General features: G+C 38.2%; 3 protein-coding genes across 4 annotated transcripts; all 3 read right to left on the reverse strand.

Annotated features, from left to right (window-relative positions):
* Positions 1–862: 862 nt before the first annotated feature.
* LOC110016953 (gastrula zinc finger protein XlCGF57.1) lies at positions 863–8,134 on the reverse strand. The gene is made up of 3 exons (XM_020711355.2): positions 7,970–8,134; positions 4,698–4,889; positions 863–3,838 (listed from the first exon to the last, which is right to left on the reverse strand). The coding sequence occupies exons 1-3, from the start codon at positions 8,007–8,009 to the stop codon at positions 2,754–2,756; spliced, it is 1,317 nt and encodes a 438-aa protein (XP_020567014.1). The 5' UTR covers positions 8,010–8,134; the 3' UTR covers positions 863–2,753.
* A 206-nt stretch (positions 8,135–8,340) lies between these two features.
* LOC101168987 (oocyte zinc finger protein XlCOF6.1) lies at positions 8,341–11,689 on the reverse strand. The gene is made up of 3 exons (XM_020711357.2): positions 11,534–11,689; positions 10,669–10,857; positions 8,341–10,478 (listed from the first exon to the last, which is right to left on the reverse strand). Exons 1-3 carry the CDS (start codon positions 11,571–11,573, stop codon positions 9,415–9,417), a joined length of 1,293 nt encoding a protein of 430 aa, XP_020567016.1. The 5' UTR covers positions 11,574–11,689; the 3' UTR covers positions 8,341–9,414.
* Positions 11,690–13,923: 2,234 nt separating this feature from the next.
* On the reverse strand, positions 13,924–19,136 carry LOC111949121 (transcriptional regulator CRZ1-like). Of its 2 annotated transcripts, none has more exons than XM_023965693.1 (3): positions 18,452–19,136; positions 17,973–18,079; positions 13,924–16,618 (listed from the first exon to the last, which is right to left on the reverse strand). In XM_023965693.1, exons 1-3 carry the CDS (start codon positions 18,520–18,522, stop codon positions 16,158–16,160), a joined length of 639 nt encoding a protein of 212 aa, XP_023821461.1. In that variant the 5' UTR covers positions 18,523–19,136; the 3' UTR covers positions 13,924–16,157. The 2 variants fall into 2 exon arrangements, with proteins under 2 accessions (XP_023821461.1, XP_023821460.1); XM_023965692.1 differs by having other exon boundaries at positions 17,973–18,059; positions 18,452–19,124.
* Positions 19,137–23,015: the final 3,879 nt, after the last annotated feature.

Genomic DNA, 23,015 nt, shown 5'->3' on the forward strand with positions numbered 1-23,015 from the left:
GTGTCAAATGCTGCGCTCAAGTCGAGGAGGATGAGGATGGTGATGAGTCCAGAATCAGCTGCTAGGAGAAGGTCATTGGTGATTTTTAGTAGGGCAGTTTCTGTGCTATAAAGGGGTGAGATGATGGGAAAGTTGGGAGGCGACTATTTTTTCAAGAATTTTTGAAATGAAGGGGAGGTTAGAAATAGGACGAAGATTATGAAAAGAATTGGGGTCTGAGCCGGGTTTTTTTAGGATAGGTCTGACGGCAGCGATCTTGAGGAGTGAGGGGACAATACCTGATGTCATTGAGGAGTGGATAATGGCACAAATGAAAGGAAGAAGAGAAGGAAGGCAGGATTTAACCAGGGATGTTGGTAGGGGATCTAGCAAACATGTGGATGGTTTGGACTTATGGATGAGGCGGGAAATTTCACTGGGATCAGGGAGGAGAAAGGAAGTGAATATATGAGTAACAGAAAATGAGTCAGACGGGGTGGGAGGAGAGGTGAAGGAATGGAGATGCTGATGGATATCTAGAATTTTCTGGTTAAAGAATAACTGAAGAGAATTACAGTGCTCATCTGAATAAAAATGAGGGGGAAAACTGTTACGGGGTTGAAAGACATTATCCATTAAAGAAAACAGAATTTTGGAATTTCCCTTATTTACATCAATCAGTTCAGTGAAGTAGTTCGTTTTAGTGATAGAAACCAAGTCCTTGTATTGTAGAATCTGTTCATTGTAGATTTCCTTATAAATGAGAGAGCCAGTTTTTTTGCAGAGCTGTTCCAACTGGCGGCATTTGGCTTTCATTTTATGGAGTTCAGGGGTGTACCAGGGGGAAGATTTAACAAATAAAACAGACCGGGTTTTTACCGTGTTGTTCCTCCGTCCATCTTTATTTACAAAATCATGAACAACAAAAGATCTTTCTTCTATGGTTTACATCAACATGAAACTGTTCATACATAGGTTTCTGATTTAAACAACAATTGGTCAAACATTCAGCGCATATCCAAAGCAATTATCCAAATATGACAGAGATAACAGAACAGTAATGAGAAAACAGGAATTAAAACAAAAAAACATTTATTATATAATTGGAAAAACGTATAAAATGGCACCGCCATCATACGTGTTGTGATGGCACTTTGTCGTTTGTATGTTATAGTTAAAAAAAACACCTGTGCCTCAATCATTGACTGTTTATTTCACTTTAACCCATAACAACCCATGATGACATCAGTCTAACAGTAAAATATAAGACTTTTTTTTGTTGTTTTTTTTTCTGGTGTATCCTACATTATTTAATTTTTCAGGAAAAATGGGTCTGGGTTCTCTTGGGTTAAAACAGTTATATAATGTTATAGGTCAATTCGATTAACAGCATGCCTCAGAAAGATAAAGCTGGTGGGATTATAGGAATACAAATTGATTCATTGATTAAGTTGATTGATCGTTACACTGCTAATAAGTAGAATACCAACACAATACAGCCTAGATGTGAATCAAATATTTTTCATTATTAAAACTCAAGCCATCATGTTTTGTTGATGAAAAACTTACAAATTTTTCAAAATGTACATTCAAATTTGTACACATTTAATAAACAATTTCAATCTTCATTGAGTTTAACTACATAATTTTAGATCCATGTATGCGACTATTAATCACACACAAAAAAGACAAAATAGTATTCTTTTTCAGAACACGGTGCAGTTTCAACAGTGTGGTGGTTGAACCTCAAACCACCACATAGGTGTTAATATTTATTTCATTTTTCTTTAAAAGTAAAACATTCACTTTTACTTTGTTTACTTAAAATAAATTAACAGTGGGTGCACACATTTCATTTGTTTTAAGTAAGAACAATAGTTTCATCCCTTTTGTTTGTTTTCTGAGTTTCCATCCCAGGTGAGCCCATCCATAGTAATCAGCAGAGATTGGGACATTCCACTGGGGAACTGCAGGGATTACCAACTCTCCTCATAGACTTTATTTTTGTTTTTTTAAAGGAAATTATTTAATCCACTTTTTGTTGAAGATTTTTTTTGTATTAAATGAATTTTGTTTGGTTTCTGTTTTCCTGTTTTGTAATTAGATTAATTGGTTGGAATGTTTGATTTGTTAGTTTTCCCCTCCCTCATGTGTCCAGTATGGTTTGTCCCTGTCTATAAAGCTTCCCCAGTGAGTCAAGGCAGGGGATGAGTCTGAGTCTGGTCAGGCCTGTTCAGTTTAGGCCCACATGTTTTGTTTCATTTCGTTATTTTTTCAGTTGGGCCCAAATTACTTTAGATTTGAAACTTTTCTGTTTTTGTACTTTTTTTTTTAAATCTTCCTTTACAAAAAACAAAAAAAAAAAACATTAAAAGATCTTGCAAGAAACCCTGTCTTGTCCATTGACTAATTGTGAACCTTCACAAACAGAACTTTTTGGAACAATCTGAAGATTGAACAACAATGTAACTTTCTGGGTTATAAAACTATGGTTCCGTTCCTCAGATGTGTGAACTTTGATATAAGCCGTCAAAGCTTCACTTTCGTTAACACAGATTCCACAAAATTTACAGAGAATAATATTCTCATTTGAGGGATTTCTTTTGTCGACAGTTTGTGAAGAGAATAAAAGAAAACTTTTTACACTTTTTACAAGAATAACACATTTCATCTGCTCATGTGTACATAATGTGTACATTTCAGCAGAGACAGGCTTCTCACATGTGTGAGGTCAAAAACCTGTGTGAACCTTTAAGGATCTATTTTGAAACGTTTTATGCTTTGCAAGTAAGAGGTTTCTCACCTGTGTGAGTTCTCATGTGGACCTTAAAGTGACTACTTTTAATGAAACTTTTTTCACAAATTTCACAAGTATAAGGCCTTTCACCAGTGTGTGTTTTCATGTGAACTGATAAATGACTACTTTGTGTGTAACTTTTTCCACAGACTTCACAAGTAAAAGGCCTCTCTCCTGTGTGAGCTCGCATGTGGACTTTCAAGTGAATACTTTTAGTGAAACTCTTTTGACATACCTCACAGGTAAAAGGCCTCTCACCTGTGTGGGTTCTCATATGAACTTGTAATTGACAACTTTGTGTGAAACTTTTTTCACATAGTTCACAAGTAAAAGGTCTCTCACCTGTGTGTGTTCTCATGTGGACTTGTAATTGCCAACTCTTAATGAAAGTTTTTTCGCACACTTCACAGGTAAAAGGCCTCTCGCCTGTGTGAGTCCTCATGTGGACTTTAAAGTGACTACTTTTAATGAAGGTTTTTTCACACACTTCACAGGTAAAAGGCCTTTCTCCCGTGTGAGTTCTCATGTGCACTTTTAAGTGAATGCTTTTGATGAAACCCTTTTCACACACTTCACAGGTAAAAGGCCTCTCACCTGTGTGCGTTCTCATGTGACACAGCAAACTATTTGCGTGGCAAAAAGTTTTCTTACAAATTTCACAAGAAGGCCTTTCACGCGTGTGTATTCTCATGTGAATTGTCAAATTACGACGTTTGGCAAAAACCTTTCCACATGTTCCACACCAATGTAAGCTCTCATGTGAAGGAGAGTCCACAGTATCACTGTTTCTTATACCAGTGCTTCCTTCCAGAACTGGGTTCTCACTTGGTTCTGGGTTGGAGTCCATGTTTTCCTGATCATCCTCAGTGACCATGAAAGCATCATTTTCCTGCTTCAGTTCAAGCTGATCTGCTTCCTCACTGATGAAGTGCTCCTCCTCCTCCTCTTTGATCAGTGGAAGCTCTGGTTCCTCTTCATCCAGACTGGAGCTCCTCTCCTGCTTCCAGAGAAGCTGCTCATCATCAGTCTCCTCCTCCCCATAGATATTTCTATCTGATGGGTCTGCAGGAACAAAGATTCAGGAGGAAACTAGTAAAAACATCTGGAACATTAGACAAAAGGACTCTGTTCCCTAACAGACATACAGCAAGAATGGGTGTAATGGGCAGTTCTTTACATCTGTAAAGGGTTTTAAAATTAAGAGATTCTTTACCCCATGTCTTCAAGCAAGAAGCCAAAAACATTTCAGTTCTTAAAGTAGAAAGAGCTTCTTTTATAAGCTCAGAATCTTTTGCATTGGTAATTTTCCAATATTGTTCAAGGTAAGATGTCTGATTCACAAAAATAGGTAAAAGACAACCCAAAATAGGGTTTACATTTAAAGACCCAGTCCAATGAAAATGATGTTTTTTTTGTGTTTTAACATTTTTTTCTTGTCCTTTTCCTCTTGGTGTTAGACTTATATAAAATAATTTAAGAGCAAATATAAACCCACGGTTTGAAAAGCCGCAGGTTTGTGGCGCAGCAACTGCGGTGGGCGGGCCAAAGTCTCCCTGCTTCGATCCATTTCTGATGCATCCACTTGCAGACAAATAGATCCATTTCCGCCTTCATTTTCCTCATCCAAGCTGCCATCTGGCTCAAAAATGTCCAGCTGGATAGCACCCATATTGCTGGCTGTTGTTTTTGCTAAGCTACTGTTAGCTTGTTGTTATACGAGGCTGTAAGCTGGCGGGAGAGAGTGTAAACAAACAGCAGCGTTTTACAAGACGCTGCTGTTTTTAGACTTGCCTGGTTCCCAGCACTGTCCCACTGGATTTATCAACTATTAATCAACTAAATATATATTAAAAATAAACAGCCTTATTCTCTATGGTAGTTTTCTCTGTTTAGTTGATATTCAGCAGAGGATGAAGCTCACCTTCAAACTGGACTACAATAATTTCATCACATTCAGATTTGATCTCCTGCTTCAAGAACAGCTGCTCTTCCTCCTGGCTGCTGCAGAGTTCCCCCTCCTCCTCCTCCTCTTCCTCATTGATCTTTGGCCGCTCCTTATCCAGAAATGTTTTCTCCTCCTTTTTTTCCCTGCAGACGCGCAATTGTGGAGCATCTATGTGAAAAAATTAGACAATATGAAATAACTGATTATTTTAGAAGATCTCATAACCTTTTTTTCAAATATAATTATTTATTTCAGTTAAACATGACAGCAGCTAGTTGTTAATTACTAATTAATCATTTTTAGATTTTATAAACCGAATGTTTCAAAAGAAACAAACCTAAAAATCCATCAATTCTTTGCCCTAAAAAAATAAAAATAAAAAGAATTTTTGCAGAAATTTTTTATTAATATAAGATAAGTAAGTTCAAAGAGAAACATAGGTATTCAACAATAAAAATTAAAATCAACATTTACTTATTTGCTGTTTTTTTTAACTTACAGCATCATTTAACAACCTCTCTCTCCATCAGATCATGTAAAGACCAACTTTCACTTATGCTGCAGTCTAATTTACCAAACTATCTGCTGCCACCAAAGAAATACAATAAAATGTAAAAAATTAAAGGCAAATTTAAAAAACAATTATTATTCACACTTTATTTCAGACTCAGTGCTTCCTCAAGGTGGAGGTGTAGCGGCATGAGCTCCTTAGGGGATCAGTTAGCGACATTACAATTGCATTCACAGACTTGTCCAGGCGCTCCATGAGGCTGTGGGTAAGACAACGTAGTAGTGCCTCACAGGTGGGGATGTGAGCATCCACAAACAGCTGACTGGCTCTGTACCAACTGGGCACCTGTAGCAGAAGCCTACAGGCATCACTATAGGCCACTATGAATCTACAGAATGTCCCACATCCATAATCCCACCACAGAGGAGCCGTATACAGTGGAGTGCTGTAAGCTCTGAACAACGGTAACTTCACTTGGAGAGAACACATTCTGAACTTTCTCATCAGCATATTTGCCTGAGCATAGAGTTTACAGTATTGTTTCTGGATATCTCTGTCATCCCACCAATCACCAGTAATAAAATGTCCAAGATATTTAATGATTGAAGTTTGTACCAAAGGCTGTCCACTAGGGCTGCACGATATGAAGAAAACTCGCGATATGCGATATTAGTAATTAATATTGCGATAACGATATAATTTGCGGTATTTAAACAATTAGCAAAACAACCAAAAATATTATTCCCATTCCATTACAACAGCTTAAAAATTATACTACAAATGACCCTTGTTGACATAGGAGGCGAACATACAACATAATAGGGCGCCATCCGATTAGTTAACAACGTGAAAGGGTCCATCTGATTGGTCAAATGCAGAAAGGGATTCTTTCAATCCATTAAACACTTCAAGCTGCCATAAGATTGTTTGGCCACATCTAAGGTAACCATTTGTTGCAAATTTGCTGTCTTTTGCGATATGCATATTGCACAGCTTGATATTGCGATAACGATAAATTTGCGGTATATTGTGCAGGCCTACTGTCCACAAAGTTTTTTAAAAAAAAGGAAAGTTTACATTGTTGTCGTCTTTGGTCCCAACAGTCATTATTTTGCATTTAGAAGGATTATAATAAATATCAAAGTCTCTGCTATAGTCAGAGCAGACTTTTTTAAAGTTTCTGCATCCCAGCACTGTACGGGCTAAAAATGACAAGGTCATCAGCGTACATAACATGGTTAAAATCTGACATCCAACAGAACACCCAGTTTTGCATAGATTTAACTCAGTAGAGAGATCATCAATATATGCATTGACTAAAAAATGGTGAAAGAATCCCTCATTGTTGGACACCATTACTCACATAAAAAGTCTCTGATACAACATTGCCCAATTTAACAACCATTATTTGATTAGAATACCAAAAAAACAGGAATAGAACCAGATATTTCGGCACACCTCGATTTATTAGTTAATAGTATTATTAAGTATTAATACTTTTTGGTGGCTGAAGGCTCTTTTTTTAAACCAAATTGATTCTCACTTGTTAAAAGATGCACTTCAAGTCTAGTCATTAACACATATTCTAAAATTTTTAAGATGTTGCTGGCAAGGGCAATTGGTCGGCAATTTAACAGACCATTTAAACTGGCAGTCTTGTCTTTAATGACAGGAACCAGTACAACCGAAAGAACTGAATCAGGTAGGACTCCATGCATTAAAAAGACAGAAACACATGGTCAACAGGGACAGTAATTTAAAACTTGAATATAATGTTATCTAGACCACATGCTTTGCTTTCTTTTAACTTTAAAATTGCATCATGATGTATCTCACTTGCACGAATCACCACTGTGTCAGTGATATCCACATGGTCAATAGAAACTACATGGCTTTTCACCGAATTAAGCAGGTCAGAATAATGCTTTCACTAGAAGTCACCAATTTTATCAGTGCCACATACACCTTCAATGTTGGATGGCAATGAAGTTATACAGTTATTCATAACAGTAACCTCCTTCCAATATTTATGGTAACCATTGTTTTGTAGACCTCTGGCCAGAGAGTCTGCTCTCAACATGTTTTCTTCCCTTTTAATAGCAAAAAGTGCATATTTGAATCTAGCAGAACTCACTTTCTAACTCTCAAACAGTGCACCTTGCAGAGTTTTCCCTGCTTCATGCCAGAGTGTGAAAGCATCCCTGGCTGCATCATGATGTTCAGCTACAAGTCGTTCCAGCTTTATAACAGTCCAGCTTTATGACTCCTGCCTCAATAAGCAGAGACTACCATCTTTAGAACTTTGACTATATTTTCACAGAACTCTCACACAACTCATTGCGATGATTAGCATTTTTGCAGTTTGGATCATGGCATGTCAGTGCATCTCTGGGTAATTTTACTGCCTGCAGCTGAGTATCTGTGACTGGTTGCTGTTTATATTGTCCTGTAACTTAATTAGACCAACCTAGTCTAAGTCTAAAATAATTCTGCTAAATTCTATCTTTTCGTTAACAGAAATTGCATCTGTTCTTCGCTTAAGAAGTAAGTAAGATGCATTCCACTGTGATGACTTTTTTCCGGACTGCTCACCACTGGAAGTTTGTTTCAAATGCAGCAGAAAATACCCTCAACCACTTGGAGCCCCTTCCCAAAGCTCTCATCGCTGCTTAGCCATGAGTCAGCAAGTCAAACATCGCATTTTGTTCTCATCTATTGGACATTTGGAGGTACATACCGGCTGTGAATTTTAGTTCTGCGTTCTTGAGGACTTCCATGAGTCTGAACTTATGTTTAAATGACGATTAAGACGAAAATTGTTGAGTTTTTTCTGACAAAAGACGCTAACAATTTATATTCATAAGGCTAAAACCGGAAACTAGGACATTTTCCAGACATGACATTAAAGCGCCCCCTACCGACGCGGCGGGTAAAAGCAACTTTTTACAGTGTTGTGTGTGTGTGTGGGGGGGGGGGGGGGTCTATTTTTTTATCACAAACTTTAGCAATTGTAACAATTCAATACACAACAATGCAAAACAGCATCAAGAAAGGAACAAACCAGGGGGCTATTCTTACATTTTACACAAAGACATTAAAACTGAAGCGCAGATCGAACGTTTTAATGGCTTTCTTATTGTCAGAGTTTCCTATTGTGTCCATGTATTGTTTGACCTCATTGATAAAGATAGAAAAATGAAGGGTATGATTGTAACTTTGAAATTATGAATGTTCCATTTGCATTAAAACAATAAAAGGTTAATTAAGTATGATTGTTCACTTTTTGTTGTTCAATGTTAGAAACAATCATCAACTTTTTTTAATTTACTTATTGCACATTTGCTAAATATAATACAAAATAGAACATTTATAACAATACAATATAAGATACAACACAATTCCAAATACAGAATAAAATTGTTTTAATCTTAATCATAAAGAACAAAATATAAGTAAAATTGATTTATAACTCCACAATTAAAGAATAAATGATCAACAGTCATTTAAACAAAAACTGCACGGAGTGTAAATAAAATCTTATCGTGTTCCGTTATATTACATTCAGATTTTCTTTAGTTCTGTTCTATCTACATAAATACCGATAAAAGAAACACAAACTAGATCTAAATTGATGAAATTTACAAATAGATTCATAACAAACCAACAGCCATTATGTTTTATTACCAGAGAATTTACACATTTGTTAAAATGTAGTCAAATTTTAAATTTAAACACATTTCAATCTTCATCAGGAGATTACCATAGCTGTGTTTAATTACATATTTTTAGATACATGTGTACAACTACTAATCACACACAAAAGAGGAAAAATCCTACTCGATATTCAGAACATGGTGCAGTGAATTAGAACGTTTTGGAACAACTTCCAAAAATGTATTTTTTTGTATAGTAAAACTATGGTTCCTCTGATGTGAGATACAAAATACATAATAACATTTGTTATTATGTATTATCACTCTCATTTGTGTGATTTCTTTTGTAGACAGTTAATAAAAAGAACAGGAAAAAAATGTTTACACTGTTTTTTTTTTTTTTACAAGAATGGCCCCTTTTACCTGTGTGCGTGCTCATGTGGGCTATACCACAAATATCACAGAAGGCTTTGTGTACATTTCACGAGATGCATTGAAACGTTATCATACTTTATAGGCAAGAGGCCTCTTACCTATGTGACTTTTTCATGTGAAGAGATAAGTGACAACTTTGAGTGTAACTTTTCCCACATATTTTACAAATATAGGGCCTCTCACTTGTGTGAGTTTTCATGTGGACTGTTAAATAACTGCTTTGAGCGTAACTTTTTCCACAGACTGTACAGGTATAGGGCCTCTCTCCTGTGTGAGCTCGCATGTGGACCTTCAAGTGAATACTTTTAGTGAAACTCTTTTGACATACCTCACAGGTAAAAGGCCTCTCACCTGTGTGGGTTCTTAAGTGGACTTGTAATTGACAGCTTTGTGTGAAACTTTTTTCACATATTTCACAGGTAAAAGGTCTCTCACCTGTGTGCGTTCTCATGTGGACTTGTAATTGACATCTTCTGATGAAACTTTTTTCACATATTTCACAAGTGAACGGCTTCTCACCTGTGTGAGTCCTCATGTGGATTTTAAAGTGACAGCTTCGAACGAAGGTTTTTTCACACACTTCACAGGTATAAGGCCTCTCACCTGTGTGGGTTCTCATGTGCATTTTTAAGTAAATCCTTTTAATGAAGCCTTTTTCACACACTTCACAGGTAAAAGGCCTCTCGCCTGTGTGCGTTCTCATGTGACAGAGCAAACTATTTGCGTGGCAAAAAGTTTTCTCACAAATTTCACAAGGAAGCCTTTCACGCGTGTGTATTCTCATGTGATCAGTCAAACTGCGACGTCGGGGAAAAACTTTCCCACATGTTCCACACCAAAATAAGCTCTCTTGTGACGGAGAGTCCAGCTGGACAGTCACACCATCACTGATCTGAGTGCTTCCTTCCAGAACTGGACTCTCACTTGGTCCTGGTTTGTAGTTAATTTTTTCCTGATCATCCTCAGTGACCATGAAATCATCAGTTTCCTGCTTCATTTCAAGCTGATCTTCCTCACTAATGAATTGTTCCTCCTCCTCCTCTTTGATCAGTGGAAGCTCTGGTTCCTCTTCATCCAGACTGGAGCTCCTCTCCTGCTTCCAGAGAAGCTGCTCATCATCAGTCTCCTCTTCCCTATAGAGGTTTTTCTCTGAAAGGTCTGCAGGAACAAAGATTCAGGAGGAAACTAATAAAAACATCTGAAACATTGGATGAATTTTGTTTGAAAGTTTACATTTAAAAAAAAAACACTCAAAAGTTTCAACTTTACTCTCAATAACGCATCTAAAATATTAATTACTAAACTTCAAAGCTAACATTAAGAATTAAACTCGTTAAAATTAGCTCACCTTCGTACTGGACTACAAATATTCCATCACATTCAGATTTGATCTCCTGCTTCAGGAACAGCTGCTCTTCCTCCTGGCTGCTGCAGAGTTCCTCCTCCTCCTCTTCCTCTTTGATCTGTGGAAACTCTGGCTGCTCCTCATCCAGAAATGTTTTCTCCTCTTCCTCCTCTCTATAGAACTGTGGAGCCTCTGTGAAAAGAATCAAGATTAAAACAGATTATTTAAAATATTATTTTAGAAGATGCAACAGATTTAAGCACCTTTTTTAAAAAAAATGTGATCGTTTATTTCAGTTAACAAACATTGCAGCTGATAATTACTAGCTAGAGAACTTCAGATTTGATAACTTTCTAAATATAATATTTCAGAAGACACAAACCTAAAAATCCATCCATTTCTTTTTTCCGCCCACATTTCGTAGAATATTTGTTGTCAATTTATCATCAGGGAACATTACAAAGAAAAACATTTATAGTCAACAATAACAACTTAACTTTATATTTAAGTTCTGTTGTTTTTCCTAAACTTACAGTATTTTTTTTTATTAATCCATTTCTGCATCAGATCATGTAAAGCCTGACTTTCAATTTATGCTCAAATGTTAATAAGCAGTCTTAATTTACCCAACTGTCAATTTGCTGTCAACGAATCTGGCTTCTTCCAGATCATTGCTAACATTTGTTTTTTTACTGCAGAGTCAGAAATGGGCTGCTCACCAGGTTCCTTTCAAATGCAGCTGTAAACATCCTTAACCGATTTAAATCTGTGCCTTCAAAGCTCTGGTCGCTGCATCATTTTTAGCCGTAAATCACCAAGTCAAACATCTCATTTTGTTATCATTTATCGGACATTTGGAGTTACATACCGGATGTGAAAGTTGGTGGTCCATTCTTGAAAACTTCCATCACTCTAAACGTGTGTTTAAATAAGGATAATAACAAAAATTGTGGATTTTTTTCTGACAAAGGACGCTAACAGTAAATATTCATAAGGCTAAACCCGGAAACTGGGACTTTCATGACATAAGGCGCCCCCTAGCGGCAAGGCGGGTCAAAATAACTTATCCGAACGCTAGATTTTAGGAATGTATACATTTATTTTAACAACGATTTGATTTATATAATAATTTTGGTTGACCAATTCGTAGTCGATAATGGTTCATTTTGAATGATCCAATTTGATCTAATTTACTGACCTAAAATTGATCCAGGAAACCTTTACCCAAAATCTCAACCAGTGTGACTCAGACATAAACACCTGATACTGAACAGTGCAGGGGAAATTTTTCAGATTCCTTGTATTTCCTACAAGATAATCGAGTGTAAATTAAATATGAGAAAAAAGAAGTAAACAAGAATTAATGGTAAACCTATTCAGATTTTAGTTTCCTAAAGTTCATCCCACTGTCGTTTTTCCACATATGACTCTCTGGTGGCCTCTGCTATCCACTACGCCGTGGCGTGTTGGGGAGCAGGCAGCACAGACCGGGACAGGAAGAGACTTAAAAAGCTGGTCAGGAGGGCCAGTTCTGTCCTGGGCTGTCCACTGGACTTTTTGGAAGAAGTTGGTGAAAGGAGGATGTTGGCCAAGCTAACATCCATCATGGTCAACACCTCTCACCCACTACATCAGACAGTGGAGGCGCTGAACAGCTCCTTCAGTGGCAGACTGTTACACGCTCCACGTAGGAAGGAACGGTTCCGCAAATCATTCATCCCAACAGATTGTACAATGCCACAGTTTAAATATGCATGTACAAACCGGTTATCATACATCCATAGCCCATCTGTATATTCTATGTTTTTACTTTATTTATTTCATTTTATTATTACGCACAATATACTGGAGTGGCGGTCATGTGCATTTTAGGTCTGTAGCAGCAGGGGATTGTGGGATGTGGTCCCCTGATCTAATTAGGGCTCAGCAGGAGCGTTTCTTTTTGCCCACGTTTCTTTGCAAATGGCAGTTTTGTTGTTTCACCTTAGTTTATTCTTCCTGTTATGTTTGTTTCTTGTTGTTGCACCATAAGTGTGGGAGGGGGAGAGGTTGATGACGGCTGTGCAATGTTCTGTTGTGCGTGTTCTTAATGATTGGGATTGTTATGCTGGAAAGTACGCTGCATTCTCAGCTTCTTTCTCTGTCTCTTCCTCACTGAGACTGTACAGAGTCGTGCGGTGTGTGTGGGACACGGATAGTGCACCAGCACAGCCAGATTGATTGACGGTACAAATAGGCGACAGCTTTGCTCCCGAACTTCCCACCGCAAGTGACGACCTGTTGGGCGTTACAATACGTTATGTCGTAATAGTGAACATAAGTTGTTACTTTTTCTATTTTTGCACATTTTGAACACCCTTCACTTTTGCAAATTGCTGTCATTCTTCTCTGCCTTTTGAACTGCTGTAACAATTGAATTTCCCCAATGTGGGATCAATAAAGAATATCTCTCTCTATCTCCATCAAATCAATCCAAAGGGAACATTATTAATTCTTTTTTTAATTCTACCACCCTGTATGGTCACATGACTTTGCTAAATTCAAAGTGTTTCCACACATTGGACTGAAATGATGACTGGATCAGTTCATGCTGACATCACATATGTGTTGTCCACTCTGATGCACTTGGTTGTTTTTACGTTATAGTGAAATAAATCTACCATGTCTCAATGGTATTTTCTAATATCGTTTCCATTTGATTTATGTAATTTTAAAGTGATTGTTTAATGGTTTAGGTTGATTTGATGAACAACTTGCCTCAGACAAATCAATCTAGTTGGATCTCACTGTAAAATAAAATGTATCTCATTTTGGGGGGAAAAATGTTTTGCATACATCGATTCGATTCAATTCTGCCTCAGACAGAAGGCTTGATTATAGGACGAGAAATGGGTTCATTGATTACTGTAATCGATCAATCATTACAACCCTACTTTTATATTTTTCTCTCTCATGCAGTCCGATACGCATCCTGATACATGAACCACAAGTCAATACATAAAAGATTTTGTGGCAATCTGACACACTCCAATTTTTTGACCAAAATTGATACAATTGATGTTGTTCGTTTGGCTTTTAAAACTAAAGATTAATGAATGCTTTTTCACAGAGAAGCTCATGTTTATCTTACCAGTGGTTTTTTATTTTTATCAACAAAAACAAAATCTCCTCAACATAACAGCTTCAAACATTCAAACCTGGCATTCTGGGTCCTTTAGACTTTTCTGTTCTTTATGATAAAAGCAAGATATTTATTTATTTAGGTATTATGTGCAATCCTGTGAATAACAAGGGTTACATGTTTAGTGCTCATGACCTACAACCCTTGTTGTGATTCACCTTTAGCTAATTGTGCTCGAGTCAACTTGGTAGAGGAAAGTTTGTGATTGGACACCTTTTTATTTGCTCGACATGTACATAAAAAGGCAAAGACAGCAGAGACACAACAGGAAGAGACACCGAACGTTTGCAAGAAACTGATTATTAACTTCTTGATCGACTTTATATATTATTTATCATTCACTAGAATGATCTTTGATAACTCTGGGCCTCAAAGTTATCAAAGATCATTCAGGTAAATCCATTGAATTTTTATCACTCTACTCTTATTTTCAAAACCAACATTTTTTTTTCTGCCATTTTTGTTGTCCTTGGTCAAACGGCATTCCTGAATATGATGTTTTTAAAGACCTACTCCTATCATTTTTCCCTATATTTTCCTGGTGTTTTTGTAAGTATGACTATGCTGTTTTTCTTCCCCCCAAACTCATAAAACTTGTCATTTTCTAGGACACATGCGTCAAACTCAAGGCCTGCGGGCCAAATGTGGCCCACCATGTCATTTTATGTTGCCCGCCAGAGCATAAATGTTTTTAATTTCTTAGAATAAAAAAGAAAAATTGGTGTGTATTTATTCATATAGGAGGAATCAGACTTGGAATATCGGATTGGGCAACTGTACATTAGGACTTAAACACTGTCCATATAACCTAGCCTGACAGAATCAAATTTAAAAGGATTTATGCTAGAGTAAGAAGCAAACACATGTTTTCTATGCAACTATAATTGTCACTTTAGTGTTACAGTTAAGTTATAATAAATAAATATTTAAATATTTTTTTAACATTAAGGAGTAGTTGTATTTATTTTTCATTGCATTTAGTTACATGCATAAGTTATATCTGGCCCTTTGAGGACAGCCACTATGCTGATGTGGCCCTCGGAGAAAATGAGTTTGATACCCCTGTTCTACTGTAGGGCATGGTTTCTGCAGAGGCAGTTCAACTCAGAAATTCAGCTCTGAGTTGTGGGCAGGACGGTTGGCATGAAAGTCAGCCCTCTACTTATTTACCACCCCCATTCATTTTTTTTTTAACAGTATCTACTGTTAGCTTACAACCCCAAACTAACATTATTGGTGCTGTAAAAATGACAAGAAATCTCAGAGCTACCCAACTGTACAGTTTTCAGCCAGCAGATATCAGCTCAGACGAGGAAAACAAAGACATACAAGGATCTACTTGTCTGCAGGTGGATGCATCAGAGTGGAGCAGAGTAAGGAGCTTGAGGCAGCCGATTGTAGTTTCTACGTAACAACAAACTTTTTATGTCTGCTCTTGGTTCACCATGAATAAAGAAATACTCAGAAATGTAATTCCAATCCTAAAGTTCTTTATATATGACAAAACTATAAAAGACAATGCTAAAAACACACTCATTGACTGTATGCAAATGCAGAACTGGACAGAGCAGGTGTGATGTCACCCGCAGAAAAAGCCGTCCATTCAGCTCCAGCAAATTCAGTCGCCATTTTTCCGTGATACAGATGTTTCTAAGTTGGAGCCTGATGACTGTGAATGGTCCAAATGGTCTAAGCCCCAACATCTGTATGGCAACTACTGTCGCCAGTCATGAGTAAGCCACTTTGAAGCCCTCACCCCTTCCACTGAAAGCAGGGAGAATCAGTCATACATGAGAGGAATGATTGGTCAGTTTATAACTCGCGATAAAGAAAATATATCATTAAAAAACATTAGGATTAGCAAGAAGAAGATATCAGAGCAAGGATGGTTATTCTGACAAATATGACTGAGTAATAGCTGATCATTTCTCAATAGATGTCTATAGGACTTTGTCTTTTTGGAGTCAGCAGGTACTTCATAACCCAAGGGAGGGGCGGGGGTCACTCAGTCCAACTGTCTATATACAGTCAATGGGGTGGATCTTTAAGGCACAATTAACACTTTTTCATCTGATGTTACCATTTCAGTTCTTATGATTACATTGACAGTTTTAATTTAATACATGAATTATTTTCTAATCAGGCGGCTTCTCACAATAAGCTCTGGTCCTCTACCAGAGGCCTGGTGTGATTTGTCATGTGGAAGGTTAATCAAGAGGATGCAAATAAATAAATAAATAAATAAATAAATAAAACCAACACTTTTTCCAACACGTTTTACAATAATGACGCCTTTCACCTGTGTGGGTGCTCATGTGGTCGCCCAAACCAGAAATATCCCAGAAGGCTTTGGGTAAATTTCACGGAAAACAGACTTCACAGCTGAGTTAGTTTTCATGTGAGTTTTCATGTGAGTTTCCAAATAAGCACTCCTAATATAAACCTTTCCACATATTTTACAGGAATTTGAAGTCTCATGTGAAGGAGAGTCCAACTGGACAGTCACAGAATCACTTTTTCTGATCCGAGAGTTTTCTTCCAGAACTGGTTTGGAGTCCATGTTTTCCTGATCGTCCTCCGTGACCATGAAAGCATCAATTTCCTGCTTCAGTTCAAGCTGCTCTACTTCTTCAGTGATGAAGACCTCCTCCCACTCCTCTTTGATCAGTGGAAGCTCTGGTTTCTCCTCATCCAGACTGGAGCTCCTCTCCTGTTTCCAGAGAAGCTGCTCATCATCAGTCTCCTCCTTACAGATGTTTTTCTCTGAGTGGTCTGCAGGAACAAAGATTCAGGAGGAAACGTTGGAAAACATCTGGAACATTCATTGTTGGGACTCTGTTCTCTAACACAGTGGTCCCCAACCTTTTCAACGCCACGGGCCGGTAGGACGTCACATAAAGGTTTTACGGACTGGTCTTGAATTTATAGGTGGATGCTTATTGTCGCTACAATTTGATAACCAAATGACAGAGACGTGATAAGACTAACTCTGAGCTATCATTTGACATGCATGACATTGTACATCACACAGGTGTCATCATCCTCTCACCTTCCCACACTCATGGTACAAAAAAGAAGTACTGTCTATTAAATGTAGCTTTCTTTTTTTGGTTGCCTCCAACTCACATGCACACCTAATTTAGAGATACCAATGAACCTATGAAGCATGTTTTTGGACTGCAGGAGGAAGCTGGAGTGCCCAGAATAAAGCCCTGCACTCACAGGGAGAGCAGGTAAACTCCGTTAATGTCCCAGCAGGGATTCCAACCAGAATATTCTCACAATGAGGTGAGAATACTTTCTAAATTTAACAACTCAGAACAGAAAAACTAGAAATATTATCAAGTACTTACTCATTGAATAAATGTTTTGCCAAAAAATATATATATTGTAGAGTATTTTGATTGAATTTAAAACTAACATTGACCTTTTTTGCTGTTCTCCTTAACATAGAGCTTCTTGATCAACCCCTCCTCATCCATCAGATAATGTAAACCCCAACTTTCAGTTTAAGCCCAAATGTTTATATGCAGTCTTATTTACCCAACTGTCAATCTGCTGTCAACAAAACCGACTTCTTCCCAGTTTTTACTAAACAATCAGCTTCTAACAGCCCAGCTGGACTGTGCTACGATTGTTTTTGTAACTGCAGAGGCGAAAATGTACGGCGTTATAATGATGCCAGCTTATTGTGGCATTTAAACTTAAAGTTTGAATTGAAAAATAAAAGATTTAAAAAGAATAATTACAAGATTTACATTTTAAACCGTAAATAAAATTCAATAATATTTATTTAAAAAAAATTATTGGATCAGGACTCAGTTTAGGCTGATACTCAAAATCAAATGACAGAATTGGATTGGGACATCCCGAATAATAATAGAGTGCGTCTCTAGAAGGCCATTTGACCAAGAAATTCTAACCTAGACTGCATTATGTCAACAACAGACCTAAACATCCTAGATGCAGTTGACTCGGAAACACGCACTCCATAATAGTTTCAAACTCATCAATTGTTACCATAAGTTGCCTAGTGACTAGTTGACTAGTGTAATTAATGTGTGATTGACTATGGCATCATGTCATTTAAATGAATCTTCACTCAAATCCAAAATGTCACATTTACCTTTTGGTGACTTGACATTGTTATACCCCAACTTTATAGAAGGGGCCCAGTCAGGATTGGTTTTATCATAGAGGTCTGATGGTTTGCCTGGAAAAAAGAAACCATCACTGAAAAAACAAGATACATGAAAGGAAGAGTTAGATAGGCCTTCTACTTCAAACTGTGCTGTGCCTGAAAACAAGCTTACCCAGCCTATTCATTAGTAGAACAATTAAAACTAACCTTCTTTATAATTTGGAGTATAATACCACAGTTCAGGAGTTGTATAAATAAAGAACAGACTACAGCAAAAGGCTTCCACTCCAGACCCAGTGCAGTTCAGGGGGATGCTGGCCGCTAGTAGTACTTGTTGTTGTTGTTGTGTTAGCACTGGATCATCATGTATGCATTGCTATTATTATTCACTAACTATTTCACCAGCAGCTTTCTAAATGCACAGACTCGTGTATATTTAGCTAAATTTCCAAATTGTAACTCACCTTTGATAAAATGATCCGAGCATACTCGTAGATTCGCCACAGATGTTTGAGGCAGGATTCTCGCCAGCCATAACTTACGCCGTTCGGCTGTCAAACATTTAGTAGTTTCTCCCTGACGAAAGATGACTGCAGGTAACCTATAATATCCCCGATCTGATCCACGACTTCTCCGGTTCTTGCAAGCATAAACACCACAGGTATTGACCATTATAGCGAGTAAATGAATTAAATCCCGTTTCTAGGAGTTGTTCGCTTGCCCTCCAGCATGGCGGACCGGAAGATCGGTGACGTCGTCTTTTGCTTCCTTTCTTTCCGGCAGGCTATACACTGGATGATGTAATGCTGCCCCCTACAGGAGTTTGCTGGTATTTCATTGAACAACACAGGGTTCAGCGGAGGAAATGAATGACTGCTGGTCTAACAGATCAGAAACACACAATGATATAATGGACTGAAAGGAAAAGATGGAAATGTTTAAATCAACTGTTGAGTTGTTTATCAAAACGTTTTCTTTCGTCACTATATTAATTGCAAGTGAAAGTGACATTAATGAAGGACTCCCGCTCCCCACAATCACAAAGGCCACTGTCATACCAGACCACAAAGTCCCAGTCGGAACAAAGAAAAAAAAGTTATTGAATAAAAATGCAAAATACATTTGATTTGAAAGGTATATTAATTTTGTTAAATGTAATTTGTGGTTTAAAATGAAGTCTTGTAATTATTTTCAGAACTTTTAGTTTTTCAGTACAAAGTTTTAGTTTCAATGTCACGTTAAGCTGTTGGAAAAATATTTTTGTGTAGTTATGAATTGTGTTTTTGCTATTAAATAAAAATGTTAAGCTGGAGTCATTATAAAGGACTTATCATTAGAAACAAAATACAATTTTGTAAAATCTATTAAAAGAGAAACACTTGTGGCTTTTTTTTCTCCATGCAGTGTAGTGTTTTTGAATCTAATTTAAGATAATTCACTTTTTGGAACAATTTAAAAATTGAACAAAAATTTGATATTTTGGAATAGCAACCAATGATTCTTCATGGGACTTCCACAAGATTAGATTCCACATAACTTACAACCAAGAATATCACATTTGTGGGATTTCTTTTGAAGAGAGTTAATGAAAAGGATGGAAAACAAACATCACACTTTTTACAAAACGACACATCTCACTTGTGTGGGTCCTCATGTGGGCTAGGCCACAAATATCACAGGGGGCTTTGTGCATATTTCATGAAAAAAAGATTTTGCACTAGTGAGTACTGTGGGCTTTTAAGATAGTACGTTTTCATGCTTTACATGTAACAGTCCTGTGGACTGTTAAATAAGTACTTTGAGTGTAAATTTTCCCACATATTTTACAAATATAGGGCCTCTCACTGGTGTGAGTTTTTATGTGGACTGTTAAATAACTGCTTTGAGGACAACATAATCCACAGACTTTACATAGGGCCTCAGCTGTGTGAGTTTTCATGTGGACTTGTAATTGACATCTTCTGATAAAACTTTTTTCACACACTTTACAACTAAATGGCTTCTGGCCTATGTGTATTTTCATGTGAATACTCAAATTACAATGTGGAGTAAACACTTTTCCACATGTTCCACACCAAAATAAGCTCTTATGTGAAGGAGAGTCCTGCTGGACAGACACAGCATCACTGATCTGAGTGCCTCCTTCCAGAACTGGGTTCTCACTTAGTTCTGGTTTGAAGTCCATTTTTTCCTGATCATCCTCAGTGACCATGAAAGCATCAGTCTTCTGCTTCAGTTTAAGCTTATCTGATGAAGTGCTTCTCCTGCTCTTCTTTGATCTCTGGAGGCTCTGGTTCCTCTTTATCCAGACCTCCAGAGCTCCTCTCCTGCTTCCAGAGAAGATGCTCAGCATCAGTCACCTGACAGATGTTTTTCTTTGAGAGGTCTGCAGGAACAAAGATTCAGGAAGAAACTTTGAAAAACATCTGAAAGATTAGATAAAAAGACTCTGTTCCCTAACAGACAAAAAGCATGAATGGGTGTAATGTGTTTTTAACTAAAGGAAACCGTGTTCGCCCTGCAACAGACGGGCGACCCGGCCAGGATGTACCCCTACTTTGCCCAACAGTAGCCGGGACAGACTCAGGGATCCCCGTGCTCCAAAAGGGATATAGAGGGTTAATAAAATAGATGGATAGAAACAGTGCTCATGTCAGAAGTCAGAACTGTATCTCCCCCTCTGGTCACCAGCAGGAACCATCTCCGGAGTGCTGGAGGCACTTCAACTCCCAGCAACCCCAGCGTGCACTTCCTGGATGCCACACACCTGACTCATTCACTCAGTCACTTACAGTCTACTTAAGCACTGCACTGAGACACACTCAGTGAGAAGTATCGTTTGTGGCACTCTGCCTTCTTGCTGAGCGTTATATTTGGACCTTATCCTCGGTCTTCTGACCCTGTTTCTGACTGTTTGCCTGCTGCGACCCTCACCTGGATTTTGACCAACCCGTCTCTCCTCTGATGATCTTATGCTTGTTATCGATTCCTGCCTGCCTGACCCTGATTTAGCTTAGTGGACTTTTAGCTCATCTATAATTTCAATAAATAATAATTGAAGCAATTATTAAGAATTAAATGACACTATCCTCTGGTAGCTTTCAGTTTTTTGTTGATATTCAGCAGAGGATGAAGCTCACCTTCAAACTGGATTACAAATATTTCATCAAATTCAGATTTGATCTCCTGCTTCAGGAACAGCTGCTCTTCCTCCTGGCTGCTGCAGAGTTCCTCCTCCTTTTTGATCTGTGGAGGCTCTGGCTGCTCCTGATCCGGAAAGGTTCTCTCCTCCTACTCCTACTCCTCCTCCTCCTACTTACAAATGCGCAGCTGTGAAAAATATGTGAGTAAAATCAACATTAAAAAAGATGCAACTCTTTAGAATGACATCAGCTAATTTGGGCCACTTTTTGGTTAACCACTTGGGAAGCTGAGGAATAATTCAACCTGTTCTCCCTTCTGCATGACAACCTCAAAAAAGGACAAACCTTCCTTTGGAGCCAAATCCACTGATAGGCCAACTATTTCTTATACACCTCATCATTGTAAACTTGGAAGAGTAGAAGGGTGGGTCCTCAAGTGTCAGTGCAGGTTTGGTGAATGGGTCCATAAGAAACTATGGTCAGGTTCCGGCTGCAAAATAGTGTCTTGTCTGGAGGTTGAAGAAGACGAGGGGTGTGGTTACTGCCAGACACATTTTGTAGAAATAATAAAATTAGAGAAATACATAAAAAACAAGGTGGTGCAGTGGTCAGAGCTCTTGCTCTTGTAAGAAGGTCCCCGGTTCAAGTCCTGGCTGGGGGACCTGAACCAGAACATCAATGCGGGACCTTTCTGTGCGGAGTTTGCATGTTATCCCTGTGCATGCGTGGGAGACTGGGGACTCCGGATTCCTCCCACCACCCAAAACCATGCTTCATGGGTTAATTGGTTAATCTAAATTGTCCCAAGGTGTGAATGTGCGGGTGTGTGATTGTGGACACTCTACCCTGTAACAGACTGGCAACCTGTCCAGGGTGCTCCCTGCCTTCGCCCACAAGTGGCCGGGATAGGGTCCGGCAGCCCCGTCACCCCGAAAGGGAATAAACAGAAGAAGATTAACATAAAAACAATTTTACATAACAATTACCCCACAAAGGTGTTTATATCCAAATTCTCAAATGTAGAAAATAACTGTAGTTTTCGTAATGATTTCCCTGAATCAGTTCTTCATCTTTTGTACTTTTGTAAATTCTCTGGAACCAGTTAGAACGATTTGTAAACATCAAATTAAACAGTAATAGAATTACAAATATCAAACAAATTCTCACATCAGTCAGTTTTTATCCAACTATTCTCTGACACCCTGACAGAGATGTTTTCAGAGCAATGCTGGAGCCGCTTTCCTTTATCGTGCTGCAGCAGTTGTCCCTTCAGCATTGAGGGCTGCCAGACAGGTGGTCATCTCTCCCTTTTCTCCAGAGCAGATCTCCATAAATGTTTGCTCAGCCATTTGGTTGAGCTGAATTGGCACTGGAGACTGTGGAGTACCCTTCAGGGCACCCCGTCACAGCTCGACATGTATGATGGGGATTTGGGTTGTGTAGTCAAAAGCTAGTTTTTGCATGTCTCTCTTGCTAAGAGGAAATCTCCTCCATGCCATGGTTTTCAACATGAAAGCAAGCTCCTTCTCTGCTGCATCTGAGAGGTTCGGTTTTAGACCTGACACTCGATCAGTGCCGTCTACCTAACCACTACTTTGCAGTGTGGCCCGAGGAAAATTCCACTCAACTTCTTTGTGATCTAAAATTCAGTAGTCATTTATTAGAATGATTTTTGTATTTCTAGAGCAGTGAAATGCACCATGCGAAAGTATTCTCACCTTTCTGGTGGAAACCAGAAAAAAAGGATCTAAACATAGAGGTTGTGTTAGATTAGATGCCCTCTAGCCTGTTGAGGATAGGCCGGGGATGTTCATGAAGGCAGATGTATAGCGTGCAACCCTCTTAACCCTTGTGCTATCCTATGACCCCACCCTTACATTGACGT

Source organism: Oryzias latipes, chromosome 17 (genome assembly GCF_002234675.1).
Source record: "Oryzias latipes chromosome 17, ASM223467v1".
Lineage (NCBI taxonomy): Eukaryota > Metazoa > Chordata > Actinopteri > Beloniformes > Adrianichthyidae > Oryzias > Oryzias latipes.

Bases quoted from the DNA above. Each gene is read 5' to 3' on its own strand.
- LOC110016953 (XM_020711355.2), bottom strand. From the start codon at position 8,009: ATGGAAGTCCTCAAGAACGCAGAACTAAAATTCACAGCCG. The intron at 4,890-7,969 runs GTATGTACCTCC...TTTTTCACATAG, and splicing joins AGAACTAAAATTCACAGCCG to ATGCTCCACAATTGCGCGTC. The intron at 3,839-4,697 runs GTGAGCTTCATC...TTGTTCCTGCAG, and splicing joins TATTGTAGTCCAGTTTGAAG to ACCCATCAGATAGAAATATC.
- LOC101168987 (XM_020711357.2), bottom strand. From the start codon at position 11,573: ATGGAAGTTTTCAAGAATGGACCACCAACTTTCACATCCG. The intron at 10,858-11,533 runs GTATGTAACTCC...TTCTTTTCACAG, and splicing joins ACCACCAACTTTCACATCCG to AGGCTCCACAGTTCTATAGA. The intron at 10,479-10,668 runs GTGAGCTAATTT...TTGTTCCTGCAG, and splicing joins ATTTGTAGTCCAGTACGAAG to ACCTTTCAGAGAAAAACCTC.
- LOC111949121 (XM_023965692.1), bottom strand. From the start codon at position 18,659: ATGGTCAATACCTGTGGTGTTTATGCTTGCAAGAACCGGAGAAGTCGT. The intron at 18,060-18,451 runs GTGAGTTACAAT...TCTTTTTTCCAG, and splicing joins CTCGGATCATTTTATCAAAG to GCAAACCATCAGACCTCTAT. The intron at 16,619-17,972 runs GTAAATGTGACA...TTGTTCCTGCAG, and splicing joins CAATGTCAAGTCACCAAAAG to ACCACTCAGAGAAAAACATC.